This window comes from Crocuta crocuta, unplaced genomic scaffold, assembly GCF_008692635.1.
Source record: "Crocuta crocuta isolate KB4526 unplaced genomic scaffold, BGI_CrCroc_1.0 scaffold413, whole genome shotgun sequence".
NCBI lineage: Eukaryota > Metazoa > Chordata > Mammalia > Carnivora > Hyaenidae > Crocuta > Crocuta crocuta.
Window position 1 is genome coordinate 19,816 of NW_027530361.1, and position 17,428 is coordinate 37,243.

The following is a 17,428-nucleotide window of genomic DNA, read 5'->3' on the forward strand; positions in this document are numbered from 1 at the left end:
GGCCAGCCCAGACTACTCTGTTTAATACTGCATCATGCTCACCTTTTCTCATCTCCTGCACTGACAACCTACCCTCCTTTTTCTTTTTTCTGTATCACTTACCACTTTCTAACATTCAGCGGATTTATTATGTTTATTGTTCATTGTCCATTTCCCCTGATTCTAAATTCCACGAGGTCAGGGATATTTGTGCATTTTGTTCAATGACATATTTATCCCAATCACCTTAAGGAATGCCTGACGCATAGTAACTACTTAATAAATATTTGAATAATTGTAATATAAATGCTATTGGTACACATAGAAAAGAATGTCTAGTTTATTGTGAGGGTATGAAAAAAACTTTCACAGAGGAAGGGACAACAGAGTTCTGGAGGTGGTAACAGAAACCCAGAAAACTCAGGGATAAGAAGGGTAAATGCTTTGGTAATACTAAAGGTAGAACCCATGTGTTGGTCTGTACATGACCTTCTCCTTAGCATCTCAGGTAATCTTCAGTCCTTCTCCCCTTCTCTGACTGTATGTTCTAAGCATCTTCTGTTCATATGCTGAGATTTAAACATGTGCTGAGGCCCCAGCATACGTTATACCCTTTGGCACAACATTCACATAGAAAATGGCATGTAGAAAAAAGCAAAAGGAACAAATCTTTAAATAAACCAATGCAGGCTCACTGGGATAGTATTGAACTATTTAGTCTTCTTTTTAAAAAAGGTAATTGAAATTGAGGTATAATTTTCATTATAGCATTAGTTTCAGGTATACAACATAAAAGATTTGATATATGTATGTATATGGTGTATTGATAACCACAAGTCTACTTAATTAACATCTGTCACCTTACATAATTACAAATTTTTTACGGTAATTTATTAAAAACATTTTTTAAGGGGCGCCTGGGTGGCTTAGTCGGTTAAGCGTCCGACTTTCGCTTAGGTCATGATCTTGCGGTTCGTGGGTTCGAGCCCCGCGTCGGGCTCTGTGCTGACTGCCAGCTCAGAGCCTGGAGCCTATTTCAGAGTCTGTATCTCCCTCTCTCTCTGACCCTCCCCCGCTCACGCTGTCTCTCTCTCTCTCTCCTAGAAATAAATAAAAAATATTTAAAAAAATGTTTTTTAAATGTTTATTTTTGAGAGAAAGAAGATAAGCAGGGAGGGGCAGAGAGAGAGGGTGACACAGAATGTGAAGCAGGCTGCATGTTCTGAGCTGTCAGCACAGAGGCTGATGCAGGGCTTGAACCCACAAACCATGAGATCACGACCTGAGCTGAAGTTAGATGCTTAACTGACTGAGGTGCCCCTCTTATGGTAACTTTTAAGATCTACTCTCAGCAACATTCAAATATGCAATACAGTATTATAAACTAGTTCCCATGCTGTACATTACATCCCCAACACATTTATAACTGGAAGTTCTCACCTTTTGACCTCCTTCACCCATATTTCTCCCTCCACCCCCACTCCCCCACTTTTCCACTCCCTCTGCTTTTGTAATACCAGCATGTTCTCTGTGTTTATGAGCTGGGTTTTATTTTTGTTTTTGCTCTTTTATAAAGTTTATTTAGTTTGAAACTGATTGCATGCACATGTGACGGGGGGAGGGGTAGAGAGGGACAGAGAATCCCAAGCAGCTTCCATGCTTTTGGTGCAGAGCCTGACACAGGGCTCAATCTCATGAACCATGAATTCATGACCCAAGCTGAAATCAAGTCAGACATTTAACCAACTGAGCCACCTAGGCACCCCTATTTTTGCTATTTTAATGATTCTATGTATCAGAGAGACCATCTGTTATTTGTCTTTCCCTGTCCACCTATTTCACTTAGCATAATGCCCTAGAAGTCCATCCATTTTGTGACAAATCGCAAGATTTCATTATTTTTTTTATGTTTGAATAATATTCTGTTGTAGTGTGTGTGTGTGTGTGTGTGTGTGTGTGTATCCTCCCACCTACTGATGGAGAGTTAGGTTGTCTCCATGTCTTGGCTATTGTAAATAATGCTGCTATGAACACGGGGGTTCATATGTCTTTTTGAGTTCATGTTTTCATTTTCTTTGGATGAATACCCAGAATGGAATTATTGGATTATTTGATAGTTCTTTTTTTTATTTTTTTGAAGAACCTTTATACTGTTTCCATAGTGGCTGCACCAATTATGTTTCCACCAACAGTGCATGAGGGTTCCCTTTTCTCCACATCCTTGTCAGTATTTCCTGTTTCTTGTCTTTTTGATAATAGCCATTCTGGCTTATGTGAGGTAATAGCTTTGTGATTGTGAATTGCGTATCCCTGATGATTAGTACTGGTGAGTATCTTTTCCTGTGTCTTGGCCATTTGTATGTCTTTGGAAAATGTCTATTCAGATTCTCTGCCCATTTTTAAATCAGATTGGGGTTTTTTTTCCTTGCTATTGAGTTTTATGGATTCTTCATATATTTTGGATATTAGCCCCTTATCAGCTATATAATTTGCAAATATTTTCTCCCATTCAGTAAGTTGCATTTTTGTTTTGTTGATGGGTCTCCTTTGCTGCACAGAAGTTTTTTAGTTGGATATAGTTCACTTGTTTTCCTTTTGTTACTTCTTGTTAAAAAATTGTGATAAAATCTATATAACATAAAATTTATCATTTTAATGGGTTTTAAGTATACAATTCATGGCATTAAGTATATTCAAAATGTTATGCAACCATCACCACTATCCATCTCTGGAATTTTTTATCATCTCAAATTCTATCTCATTAAACAATAAGCCTCTTTTACTTCCCTTCATTCCTGATCTTTTTTTCTGCTGTTGTGAATTTATCTGTTCTGGGTTCCTCACATAAGTGGAGTCATACAATGTTTGTTCTTTTGTCTGACTTATTTCACCTAGCATTTTTTTTCAGGGTTCATCTGTGTTTTAGCACATGTCAGATTTTCACTCCTTTTTAAGGCTGAATAATATTCCATTATATGTATATAGTACATTCTGTTATTGTGAGATAATAGAAAAAATATATATATTGGTCTCTTCCCCAGATTCCTAGGTGCAAAGCTCCTAAAACTCCTGTAATTTCCTAAATTATAAGGAACACTAGGAGCAATCTTGTTTTAATATTTGGTCTTTGATCTCCTCTGTAACACAAGGCTCCTAAAACTTTTAAGTTCCTCAGTGATAAGAGCCCCGCCTTTTGTTCTACTGAGGTACCTCTAGGTGGGTTCCTGGATAGGGAACTGGTCACCAGAAAGACCAAACCATGATTAGAGACTTGGAATTTTCAGCCTTACCCTCCACCTCCAGAGAGATGCGAGGGGCTGGAAATGATATTAATAATTGATCATGCCTGCATGAGGAAGCCTTCACAAAACCCCCAAAGTGTGGGGTTCAAATAGCTTACAGGTTGGTGAACACATCTATACTAGGAGGATAATGCACCCCAACCCCACAGGGAAAATAGCTCCTGCATTTAGGAACATCTAAGACCTTGCCCTATGCATCTCTTCATCTGGCTCTTTATCCTTTATCATATTCTTTAATAATCCAGCAGACATGTTTCCTGGAGTTCAGTGAGCCACTCAAGCAAATTAACCAAACCCAGGGTCATTAGAGCCTCCAGTGTATAGCGAGTTGGTCAGAGGCACAGGTGACAACCTGGACCTGCCACTGGCTTTTGAAGTGTGCATACGTGGAGGGTATCAGTGGGGGAAATGGTCTGTGGGACTAAACCCTGAAGTTGTGGGATCCAATGATGTCTCTGAGTAGATAGTATCAAAATTTGGTTAAATTAAAGGACACTCAGTTGATGTCAGAGACTTGCTTGTTTTTGGTGGGGGTTGGGGGAGAAAACACACACATTTGTTGGCCAGAAGTGTCAGAAATGAATGTTTTGTATAAAGAGTACAGGAGATAGACTGAATTGAGGTATTTCCCTATAAAAGAAGGGAAAAACTGGGCTTTAATTTTAGTTATCTGTTCATCCATTGATGGACATTTGGCTACCTTGTGGCTATTGTGAATAAGGCTGCTATGGCCATGGGTGTCCAGGTATCTGTTCGAGTTCCTATTTTAAATTTCGCCTTTGGGTGTATACCTACATGTGGAATAGCTGAATCTTCTGGTAATTCTCTTTAACTTTTTGAGGAACAGCCAAACTATTTTCTACAGTGGCGGTTATCATTTTACATTCCCACCAGCAGTGCCAAAGGGTTCCAGTCTCTCAACATGCTTGCCAACACTTATTCCTGTCACTTTTTTTTATTCCATTATAGTTAACATACAGTGTTATATTACTTTTAGGTGTACAATATAGTGTTTCCAGAATTCTATACTTAGTGCTCATCAGGATAAGTGTCATCTTAATCTCCTTCACCTATTTTACCCATCCCCTCTCTCCCACCTCCCTTCTGATAATCCTCAGTTTATTCTCTATAGGTAAGAGTTTGTTTTTTGATTTGTTTCTTTTTATTTTCATTTGTTCATTTGTTTCTTAAATTTCGTAATATGACCGGGGCACTTGGGTGGCTCAGTCAGTTAAGCGTCCAGCTTCTGCTCAGGTCATGATGATCTGTGGTTCATAAGTTTGAGCCCACATCAGACTCTGTATGGACAGCTCCAAGCCTGGAGTCTGCTTCTGATTCTTTGTCTCCCTCTCTCTCTGCCCCTCCCCTGCTCTCTCTCTCTCTTTTTCTCTCTCAAAAAACAAGCATTAAAAATTTTTTTAAAAATTTCACATAAAGGTGAAACCATATGGTATTTGCCTTTCTCTGACTGACTTATTTCATTATACCTTTAGCACTATACCCTTTAGATCCATCCATGCTGTTGCAAATGCCAAGACTTCATTCTTTTTTTATGGTTGAATAATATTCCATTGTATATATTACTACATCTTCTTTATCCATTCATCAACTGGTGGACATTTGGAACAATTTGGACATTCCATAATTTGGCTATTATAAATAATACTGCAGTAAACATGGAGGTGCGTATCTTTTTGAATTAGTGTTTTGTGTTCTTTGGATAAATACCCAGTAGTAAAATTATTGGATCACAGGGTAATTATCTTTTTAATTTTTTGAGGAACCTCCATACTCTTTTCCACAGTGGCTGTACTATTTTGCATTCCTACCAATAGCGCAGGAGGATTCCATTTTCTTGGAAAATCACATCCTTGCCAACACTTGTTTCTTGTATTTGTTATCTTAGTCATTCAGATAGGGGTGAGGTGATATTTCAATGGGGTTTTGATTTACACTTCCCTGATGATGAGTGATCTTGAGCATCTTTTCATGTGTCTGTTGGCCATCTGAGTGCCTTCTTTGAGAAATGTCTTTTCATGCTTTTGCTCTTTTTTTAATGGGATTATTTGTTTGCATGAGCGCGTGCGCGCGCGCGTGTGTGTGTGTTGAGCTGTATAAGTAAGTTCTTTATATATATTGGATGCTAACCCTTTATTGGATATGTCATTTTCAAATACCTTTTTTCCATTCAGCAGTTTGCCTTTTATTTTTGTTGTTTGTTTTGCTATGCAGAAGCTTTTTATTTTGATGTAGTCTCAGTAGTTTATTTTGCTTTTGTTTCTTTTGCCTCAGGAGACATATCTGGAAAAATGTTACAACTGATGTCAGAAATTACTGCTTGTACTCTCTTGTGCTCTTGGGTTTATTTCTGTGTGATTCTATGCCATTGATCTATGTGTCTATTTTTGTGCCAGTACTGTACTGTTTTGACTGCTACAGCTTTGTAGTGTGACTTGAAATCTAGAATTGTGATACTTCCAGCTTTATCTTTCTTTTTCAAGATTGCTTTGGCTATTCAGAGTCTTTTGTGATTCCATACAAATTGTAGGATTATTCTAGTTCTGTGAAGAATGCTGTTGGTATTTTGATAGGAATTGTATTAAATCTGTAGCTGCCTTTGAATAGTATGTACATTTTAACAATCTTTGTTCTTCCAATCCATGAACATGGAATATCTTTCCATTTGTTTGTGGCCCTCCCCGCCCCCCTTTAAAAATAAAGCCATCTTAATGGCTATGAAGTGTTATCTCATTGTGGTTTTGACTTGACTTTTCTAATGACTATGAATCTGAAGCAGGCTACAGGCTCTGGTCTGTCAGCACAGAGCCCCATGTGGTGCTTGAACTCACAAACCATGAGATCGTGACCTGAGCTGAAGTCAGATCCTTAACCAACTGAGCCACCTAGGCACCCCTAAACAATATTCTTCTAATTTATGAGCATGGAATATCTTTCCATTTGTTTTTGTCATTTTTAACTTCTTTCCTCAATGTTTTAGTTTTCAGAGTTCTTTCTAACCTTCTTGGTTAAGTTTATTCCAAGGTGTTTTTGTATTCTTTTAAAGATTTTATTTTTAAATAATCTCTACATTGAATGTGGGGTTCAAGCCCACAATCCCAAGATCAAGAGTCACATACTCTACCAACTGAGCCAGCCAGGCACCCCTATTTTATTCTTTTTAGCGCTATTATAAATGGGATTGTTTTCTTAATTTCTGTTTCTGCTACTTATTAGTGCATAGAAATACAACTGACTTCTTTGTATTGATTTTGTATCCTACAAGTTTGCTGAGCTCAATTACTCTAAGTTTTTTGGTGCTGTCTTTAGGGTTTTCTATGCAAATAGTTTTATTTCTTCCTTATCATTTGGATACATTTTTATTTCTTGTTTGATTGCTGTGGGTATGATTTCCAATATTATATTGAATAAAAGTGGTGAGAATGGACATCCTTGTCTTGTTCCTGACCTTAGGGAAAAATCTCTGTTTTTCATCATTCAGTATGAGGTTAACTGTGGGTTTTTCATATATGGCCTTTATTATGTTAAGGTATGTTCCCTCTAAACCTACTTTGTTGAGAGATTTTGTCATAAATGGATGTACTTTGTCAAATGCTTTTTCTGTACCTATTGATGACATGAGTTTTATCCTTTGTTTTAATGTGATATATCATGTTGATTGATTTGCTAGGTTGAACTACCCTTGCATTCTTAGAATAAATCCCACTTAATTATGGTGTATGATTTTTCTTAAATGTCTTGTTGAATTTGGCTTGGTCATATTTTGTTGAGGATTTTGCATCTGTGTTAATCTGAGATATTGCCCTGTAGTTTTCTTTTCTTTGTCATATCTTTATATAGTTTTGGTATCTAGGTAATGCTAGCCTTATAGAATGCATTTGGAATCTTTGCTTCTGTTTCTACTTTTTTTTGGAATAGTTTGAGGAGAATAGGTATTAACTCTTCTTTAAATGTTTCTTAGAATTCACTTGTGAAGCTGTCTAATGCTGGATATTTGTTGGGAATTTTTGATTAATGAGTCAGTTTTGTTACTAGTAATTGGTCTGTTTCTTTTTCTGTTACAGTTTTGAAAGGTTTTATGTTCAATTTTCTTTTTCTAGCTCAGGTTTGAAAGGTTATATGTTTCTAGAATTAGTCCATTTCTTCTAGGTTATCCAATTTGTCAGCAAGGAATTTTTCACATTATTTTCTCACAATCCTTTGTATTTCTGTAGTGTCAGTTCTTTTTTTTTTTTTTACTGGATTTATTTGGGTCTTCTTTTTTCTAGATGAATGTGGCTAAAGGGTTATAATTTTGGTTTCAATTGGTCTCGTGTGTGTGTGTGTGTGTGTGTGTGTGTATTTCATTTATTTCTGCTGTGATTTTTATTATTTCCTTCCTTCTATTAACCTTTGCCTTTGTTCTTCTTTTTCTAGTTCTTTTAGGTGTAAGGTGAGATTGAGACTTTTTTTTTACATTTATTTTTGAGAGACCAAGCACAAGTCGGGGAGGACCAGAGAAAGAGACACATAATTTGAAGCAGGCTCCAGGAGCCGAGCTGTCAGCAGAGCCTGATGCAAGGCTTGAACTCACAAACTGTGAGATTATGACATGAGCCAAAGTCAGATGCTTAACTGACTATGCCACCCAGGCACCCTGAGATTTTTGTTTGTTTCTTCAGTTAAGCCTGTATGGCTCTAAATTTCCCTCTTGGAACTGCTTTTGATACATCCTAAAGATTTTGGACCATTGTATTTTTATTTTAATTTGTCTCCATGTATTTTTTAATCTTGTCTTTTGTTTCTTTGTCAAGCCATTAGTTGTTTAGTAGCATGTTATTTAGCATCCATGTGTTTGTGTTTTTTTCTATTTTTTTTCCTTGTGATTACTAGTTCCATACTGTTGTGGCCAGAAGAGATGCATGATATGGTTCTAATCTTATTGAGATTTGTTTTGTGGCCTAACATGTTAGCTGTCCTAGAGAATGTTCCATGTGCACTTGAAAAGAATGTGTCTTCTGATGTTTTGGGATGGAATGTATTGTATATATCTGTTGAGTCTATCTGATCTAATGTGTCATTTAAAGACATTGTTTCCGTATTGATTTTCACCCTGGATGATATATCCATTGACATAAATGGGGTGTTAAATTCTCATGCTATACTATCAAGTTTTCCCTTTATGTCTGTTACTACTTGCTTTATGGTTTAAGGGCGCCAATGTTGGGTGCTTAGATATTTACAATTATTTTAAGTTTTGTTGGATTGATTCCTTTATTATGTAATGTCTTTATCTCTTGTTACAGATGTAGTTTTAAAGTCTATTGTTTGATATATGCATTGCTATCACTCTTTGGCCTTTTGGCTAAAATCAAGTGATATATGTATTCCTACTCTTTTTTTTTGTTTGCATTTGTATGGGATATCTTTTTCCATCCTTTCACTTTCATTGTTTGTGTTTTTAGGTATAATAGGAGTCTCTTGTAGGCAACAGATAAGTAGGTCTTTTTTTTCAGCCAGTATGGTAATTTAAAAATTCTGAATCTAATCATGCAATTTATTACATGCTCAAAATTCTAGAGGATCAAGTTGAATTCCTTACTAAGCATTTCAGGCCCTTTATAGCATAATGTAAAGAGCACAGGTTTTAACCTTTACTAGTTGTATGCTTGTGTTTTTCATTTGAGTTAATCAAAAATATTTAATTCTAATAAAAGGCTAGATGCTCAAGGAGTGGTTGCTCTCTTATTCCATGTTCTCTAGCTCTTACATATTGGACCCATAGGATTGAACTTAATTCTCTGGATGTAGCTGTCCTGTTCTTTCTTGACACTTGTTCTAGTTTGTGTGTGAAACAGTCCTGTCCTTGATCTGGTTCTTACTCATCTTTCAATATTACAGTTGGGTACCATTTCCATGTCAAGCTTTCCCTGTCACCATTTAGATAGAATCAATCACTTCCTTCTCTCTGTTCTCATGGTATACTCCATAAATCTTATTTGTGTGCATTATGAGATTGCTTAAAAAAGAAAAAGTTTGTGGTTAGCTCCTTGAGAACAGATGTTCATCATCTCTGTATGTCTGTGGTTTAGCACAGTCAGCTGCGTGAGTACTAATCATCAAATCCTTGGTAAATAATCCCCAAATATTAGATATAAACACACATTCCTATCCCTAATTTGTATATAACTAGATTTGTTTTCTGAAATAAGTATCAACCATTTTTCGTAGAAAATTCATTCTCTCTCAGTTGAAGAAAAAATTCAGAGCAAGTATTTTATATAAACTATTTTTCCAGGATAACTTAAAAGAATATGCCAACTGCACAAACTAATATGCCGTGGCTTGTTCCTTGAAGATTTGGTGAAAATTAAATAGCACAGTCTTTCTATTGCCCCTGAGTACAGTGTCTGACACACAATAGCCATTTAGGAAATTGGCCTTTGTTGTTGTTACAATCATTCACAGACCAGGTATTTGTATTTGTTTTGTTCACCCAGATTTTTCTAAAATCTATATTGCTCAATCAACTAATTTGGCACTCCAGTTGAGTAGTAGTTGAGTCTATGTGTTAGTAACAAACCAATTTCTAAGACAAATTAAGATAGAACTGTCTCTACCAAATTGCCTGTGGCCATAAATATTAATCATAGGTACTAAGTGTACTAGAAGTTCTAGATCCTCAACTATCAGAATAGTAAAATACACTATAAGTCAGCAGTATTTTCTATAGTTGAAGATCTACAATTTCCACAAGTGTTTTCATTATAGTCTTGTAAATTTTGAGGACATGGTTTAGTTATAGTTATATATGGTAATGGAACAAATCAGTAGATTTTATTTACCCATCCTGATTTTTTTATGATTATTGAAGTCAAATAATTTGATATTTCATTATTATGCAGTAAAAATTTTTTTAGGAAACATTTTGGGTTAAGTCTTACCTAGAATTAAAAAATATTTAAAAACTCAAACTTACTAGAAAAAAATGAAAAGCACTTTTGTTCTAACAAAATTTATTATGCATTAATTACAAAGGTTAAAGACTCTTCCATCTCAAAAATAACTGTTATAATTACACACATAATAGAGTGATTCTAATAAATATCACAGGAAATAGTGTATTTTAAAATTGGAGAGACAAATACTTTTTCATTCACAGTGTTTGACATAGGAAAGCCTGTTCACATAATGGTCTGTATAAGGTCATGCTCTTAGGAACAGTCCACACAGAGCTGTTGCCAATACAACTTTTTCAGAACGTGAAGTACCGGGCAAACCACTCCTGGCGCTGGGGATCGGGAGAAGCCACTGGGGAAGCTTCACTCTGAGGAGGACTGAATTCATAAAAAAATAAAAAAAGAGAGAGAGAGAGAGACATGTAACCCAGCATTAAGCTGTTTTGCAAAACAAAGGGAAAAGCACAAAAAAAAATCAGTGTAGATGACCACAGTGGTTTCCTGTGTTAGATGTAGTTTGTAGACCCCACTGCACTAGATTGGGTTCTCCACTCCATGAGAGTGTGAGAGTGCATCAGCAGCTCAGATGAAGTCAGTTAAGGAGGAGCCACATCAAAACAATTACAAAAAAATTACCCCCCCCCAATCCAGACAGTTGAGAAAAATAATGTCACCTTCTTCGAATAAAGAAAATTCAGGAGGAATTGTCAGAAATAAGAATAACATTCCTCTTTTTCAGCACCTTTTCTTCTAGTTAATTAAAATTTCAGAGATCCGACACAAGCATTTGGTTTTTACAGATGTGTTCGCAAATATAACTAACTTAAGTAACTAAACCTTGGTATAGTATTTTTACTACATGTATATTCATGTTGAACTTTCCTAATTCCATAATCAAATACTCTAGGGGGGAAAGGAGCACCATTCAGAAGCCAATTTCCCCTCCATCTTTAAAGTTAAAATTTATACTTAATTCTAACTAAAGATTCTTTGGGCTAGTTGAGAAAATAAAAGAATCCCTACCGTCTTTGGGGGAAATTACAAGCACGCAACAATGTGTAATGGAAACTCCAGTAGTCATGTTCCTTGAGCTCATGCACATGCATCTTACTGATACCTGAACATACCCATGCACAAGGGAAAATAAGCAACACAAAATATTTAGCAGGAGACACATTCAAAAACGTATTTGACTATTTTTCATTCTTGCTATTTTTTTCTCTTTAAAATAACTGGTCATTATCTATGTCATCACTTACCCTAGAAAAAGACAGTCTACCTGTAAGGTTATTACTAGTGACACTGCTGAGATTGAGTAGGAATTATTTATAGAAAGTAAATTTAAAGCAGCACAGAATCAATAATAGTAAGGTAAACATAAAAAAAATACTTTCTGACTTTATTTAATGGATAAACAATTGGATTTCATTCAAATTCTCCTTGTGAATATATTTAATCAAGTATGAGATTAACTTAAAAATTGGAATGTCCATGGTAAAATTTTTTTTAATTTATTTTATGCTTACGTACGTAGATCATTAAGTTCCCAGAGTTTATATATATTTTATTTTGGCAGTAAGCATATATATTTGTAAATAAGCCTGGTAAACAAGAAAGTGAAAAAATATAACAGAAATACAAAATAATTTAAAGTTCTTTAATAAAGATAATTAGTGAAAAATTGGCTACAATACTCAAAATGAAGCAACTAGCCATAAATATTAAAATTCTAAGCATATGAATTAGCACTTCTTTCAGTATATAGAAAAATTGACAAGAAATTAAAAAAAGAATCTTAAGAGCCAAAAAGTTCTCTAGAGAAGTGATCAATATATTTTGAAAAGATTTCACAGTAATATTTTTTTTCCCTAGGCTGTTCTTAAAGTAGTGAATTCTGCAGTGTAAGAAGGTAAATTTCTCAAGTTAAAAAAGAAAAGAAAAAAATCATTGGTGAGACGGGCTCACCTCAAAAATGTCTTGGGCTCTTTAGGTGGCACTGGCTGTGGAAGTGGTTTGCTGCTGTTGAACTCAGTATCGTGGACTGGAGAATTAGGAATGGGAGCCAGGCGGTTAGGATGTCCATTGCCCACTCCACCAGATTCCAGAGCACTTAGATTGGGAACACTCACAAACCTGTTTGTTGGTGATTTATCATTCTTCTTCTTTTGCTGCATTAAAAATAATACAAGTGAGGATAGTCCCTGTGTAAGGACAAATGAGAAAATAGGAATAGTAGAAGATATAAATTTGGTATGGAAAAATTTTGGAAGCTTCATGTTAAATTGGGATATTAAAATGAACCAGTGTTACCCAAAGTGTGGTCTGGGGATCCTTGGAGGTGTTCTTTATCTACATGGAATCCTCACAGACAGACATGCTGCTGGGCCAGAAAGAATGAGGACTGGTGTTCATGGGGAGGGGAGGAGATGGAAAGAACGCCAAAGGGTAAAGAATACTGTGAGGAAATGGGGCAGGAGCAGGTCTTGCATATACCACAAGGTTAAATGGATTTGGGCTAAAAAGAGGAGAAGAAGGTATAAAGTTAAAACAGTTTTAAAAGAGAGGTCCATGAACTTTAGCCTTCTGTCAAAGGGAGGCAGTCCTTGCCTGGAAAAAAGAGGAAGTGAAAAAATGCTTGGCAAAGTAGCTTGAAACATAGTCCACATTCCTATGTAAGTCCTAAACCTGACTTAAGTCTGCATAGTTAAATCTCATTTCCCAATTGACAGTATCACTAACTGGCTCATAATTGTTTAAAAACATTTAAAGATCATAAAACAAAAGTGATCCATCTTTAAAAAAATTTTTTTTAGTTGGTCTTTACATTCCTCGTATCTGTTAATTTTAATCACAGATTATCAAAATCTGTCAGTTTACAAATCATTAAGTCTCCATTTTATTCATACCTCTAGAATCAATGAGCATCTTGCTGTGTAGGATAAAAATTCACATGTTGCATGATACTGTTAATATTCCCATCTTTTACTAGTTAAATGTGTGCTAAATTTATAAAACATTTTTCTGCAAAATGATTCGAGTATTTAAAAAAACAAACAGTCTAATTGGCCTTTTTCCTTTATTTACAAAGTAATGATCTCACTCTCTACACATTGCCCTTTGTCATAGTCTGTGAATCACGGAGTCTCTGACAAAGAGTCTTTAGCATAACTGAAGAAAGAAAAACGAATGTCTTCTAGAATCACAATATTAGTGAAAGGTGAGGTCATTCAAAAGTTAACAAAGCTACATCTTGTGGATTTTCTTGTTCTGGGCACCAGAGGACATAAACCATTTAAGGTATCTATTTGAAGAAATAAACATATTATTGGTATTATTATAAAGTTTTACAGTAATAATTTTATAGCTAAAACTGTAATCCCATAAAATATATTAGAAATATTTTCCTTTTTATTATTTATCAACAAGTCTCATAATCTTGCTGTCTAATTAAAAGCTTATTTCACCCCAAATTAAGGACGTAAAAACTGAAACTAACTATATTAATTCATTCACCAATTTTTTATTGGGAGGCTTCAATGCGTTAGGCAGTACTTTAGGCTCTGAAGATACAGCTATAGGCCTCCCTACTTTAGTCATTCTGTTTCATAAAACATATAAGTTGCTCTATGTTAAAGGCTTAAGTTTAAAGTCTGGAGCACTTTAACTTGTGAAGGAAGAATAGAGTTCCATCTTCTTAACAGAGAAGTTTTTATGAGCTTTGAAAGCAAAAGTTTCTGGCTGAGGACCTAATAGAAATTAGGCATGATGGGAAATTAATTGAATCTGAATCAAAAGATAGCTTTAGCACTAGTACTTTATTTTTACTAATGATTTCTGCCAAAAGATATGTAAGTTCTTGTGAAGCCAATATACATTATTATTTATTCTTATTTGCTTTATTCACTTACCTGTGGTAGCTTATCGAATATGTGATGAAATTTGCAACTGAACAAATATTTACTGAATATCAACTATACCCAAAGCACTATGAGGGGAGCCATAGGAAGCTGGGGTACAAAGATGTGTAAGACTTAGCCATGTCCATCTCATTTTTCTACAAGGCTCTTCTATCTGTCCTAAGAGAGTGACAAAGATCAAAATGGACCATCTTCAATTTTCACTGTCATGAGAGGTTCTAAGACTGAGAGAAGTAAAGCCTTTTTCCAAAGACTGGTAGGCAACAAAATACATGTCAATGACAGGTCCATTAAGATGGCAGGCCTTAGGCTTTACATTAGGGAGAGCTGTTGGGTATACAGGGCTGGAGTACCTTTAGGATCCCACAGAGAATAGTGAACACCAAGAAGATGACAAAAAATTATCTTGAGGAGACTCAGAAATTAGCTTTCTTTGGAAATGTGAAAAACAAAATGGTAGAAACCAAGGTTTTATAATATTAATAAAATGTTTGAAGGAGTATGAATTCTCAACAAAAATATTAGTCTCATTCAGTGAAAATGTATACATAAAGAATTCATAGATTTTTAGTCCTAAATATTAAATTTAAAACATTCTTTGGAAGCTTTATCCCATGCTTCTCTAAATATTAAAATTTTAAAGCAAGTTTTAAATTACATCCCTATTTTATAGTGTTTACAGCACATACCTTAGTCAATGGATTAATAACACCAACAGAGGGGCTTGAGTTAAACATTTTGTTGAAGTTAGTCTCTCGATTGACTAATTCCAGCTGATAAAATTTATTATCCTCCTATGCAAAAGAATTATAAACGTCACTTAGACATTTTCTATTGAAAATTTAAAACTGTAATGTATAATGCCATTTCATTCAAAATTTAATATAAAACCTGAAGATTTATATACCTTGTTCATCAAAGATTTTTTAAAAAAATTTTTAATGTTTATTTGTTTTTGAGAGAGAGAGTGTGAGCAGGGAAGGGGCAGAGAGTGAGGGAGACACAGAATCTGAAACAGGATTCAGGCTCTGAGCTGTCAGCACAGAACCCCACATGGGGCTCAAACTCACGAACCAGGAGATTGTGACCCAAGCCAAAGTTGGACACTTAACTGATGGAGCTAGCCAGGAGCCCAAAAGATTTCTAAATCTGACTGCCAGTATATTAAAGACTGCTGGTAGGATGGTAATCAAAACCTTTCAATACCCTATGCTTTGAGACTCTTCTCTACCCTTTAGTAACGTTTTCCCTTCAAGACTGGATCAAAATGTTTTCTTTGGTCCCATCTCTATTCCAAACAGCAGGCTGTGCAGTTTGAATAGGCTTAACTTACATTCATGGAGTTGTGTGCATGGTTTTGTTGTTTCTATAAAGGTGACACTGTTATATCATTATTCTTCAGTACTACAAATACATTTGATCTTGCCTAATCTCTCTGAAACCTCAGTGTTCAGTTGACTTTTGAATAATACAGGTTTGAACTGTGTGGGTCTACTTACACATTGATTTTTTTGATAAATACAGTACAGTACTATAAATATATTTTCATTATGATTTTCATAGTAACATTTTTCTCTCAGGCTTACTTTAAGAATAAGGTAATAATACATATACAAAGTAAGTGTTAACTGACTTTGATATCAGTAAGGCTTTCAGCCAACAGTAGTTTATTAGTACTTTAGCTTTGGGGGAATCAAGTTATATGTGGATTTTCAACTGTGCAAGGATTTAGTGTCGCTAACCCCTGCATTATTCAAGGGTCAACTGTATTACAGAAGTGGTAATCATTGACCAGAGAAAAAGTGTCCTACATATAAATAAATCCTTTGCCTTTTGCTTGACCAGTATATGCCAACTGAACAACCAAACTTTAGGAAGTAAACACATGAGTATAAATGCAGGACTGTGAGCTAGTAGAACTAGATTTTTCATTCCCTTGTTACCACTACATTTGTATCATTAATCTCAGCCCATGAGCTTCAGAGTCCACAGAATCACGGTGTATAGTGCAAAGAGTGTAGAACAACCCTTAGCTGGATTCCTAGCCTGTTGCCAACTAGGTGCTGCTTGGTGTTTGTTTTATTCTTTGAGGTCTAATACCTATCCTTTTGTGAAGATAAAATACAACTATTTCTGTGACATGCTCACTAAGAACTGGAAATGGTATTTCTATCATGGATGAAATACACTTCATACATTTGCTAATAACTTCATGTGTGGAATGTCAGGTAATCAAAGCAATCTATGAAGGCTGTGCTCATGTTCACAATACCTGGGAAATCTTGCCAATGTCTGCTCCTGGGTCTATAATGAGCCCCGGTCCATGAGTTGCTGCTTTTGGCAGGAACTTTTAGTCCTAGCCAACAGGGCAGCTTTCCTAGATGCTAACACTGATAAGTTAAAGAAAATGGACTTTAGAATTAAATGCTTCTAGGCTCTCTTTTCATGCTAATGTCCATAGTTTTCAGTTGAAGAGATCAGTGAGCCAATAGAGTGATTAGCATTCTATTTTTAGTTTTACTCTGAAAGATTTTTTTTTAGTGACTGTAAAAAACAATAATTATTGATCAGCAGACTCTAAAGTGTTTCATGAATTATGCAACATTTGTGTATTTCTTATTCTTGAAGAATAATAGCTTCAATGAAGGCAGTCTATATATTGTTAAATCTGTGCTTTCTTCCCTGATGGACTGGTCAGAGACCCTAACACCTCAGTTTGGACCGAGACTTTCAAGAGAGCGCCTGTAGCCTTTCTTGGTTAGAACCTTAAGAAAATGGAATCCTTTTTCCATGGAGTATCTCTTTGGATCAGGGTAAATTAAAATGACTAGCTGGAAGTATACAGTGCAGGATTATGCCTGCATGTGTTGACTCTTCTTTCCTATCCAATTCTTATTCTACATGAACAATATGTATATTGTTCATATAGTATATTAACTATATGTTATATATAACTTCAATAATATATTAACTGTACATTGGCAATGACACATTATTTAAACATATGTACTCAAAAAGACTCTTTTAAAAAAATACTGAAAAGAAGCACAATCCCCTTACCCTAATAACAAATTTAAAATTACTTTGTATTTCTTATGCTAATTCATGAACATTCTAATAAACTTTCAGTCACAATGAGCATATTTTAGACTTTCAATTTGCACTTAGCATTAGTTAATACTTTTCCATGTTTTGCCAATCCACAGTCTATTGATTACTAACATGGTTACACCACTCTCCATACCCCCCTTCCCCCCCCCCCCCCCCCACCACC

General features: G+C 35.3%; 1 protein-coding gene across 1 annotated transcript in view; it reads right to left on the reverse strand.

The window, feature by feature from the left end:
* Positions 1-10,277: 10,277 nt before the first annotated feature.
* Positions 10,278-17,428, reverse strand: part of FAM184A (family with sequence similarity 184 member A) — a 120,268-nt gene continuing 113,117 nt past the window's right edge. Inside the window, 3 exon segments of the mRNA XM_077766080.1 lie at positions 10,278-10,615; positions 12,203-12,405; positions 14,844-14,948. Coding sequence (XP_077622206.1) covers positions 10,534-10,615; positions 12,203-12,405; positions 14,844-14,948 — 390 coding nt within the window. The 3' untranslated portion in view covers positions 10,278-10,533.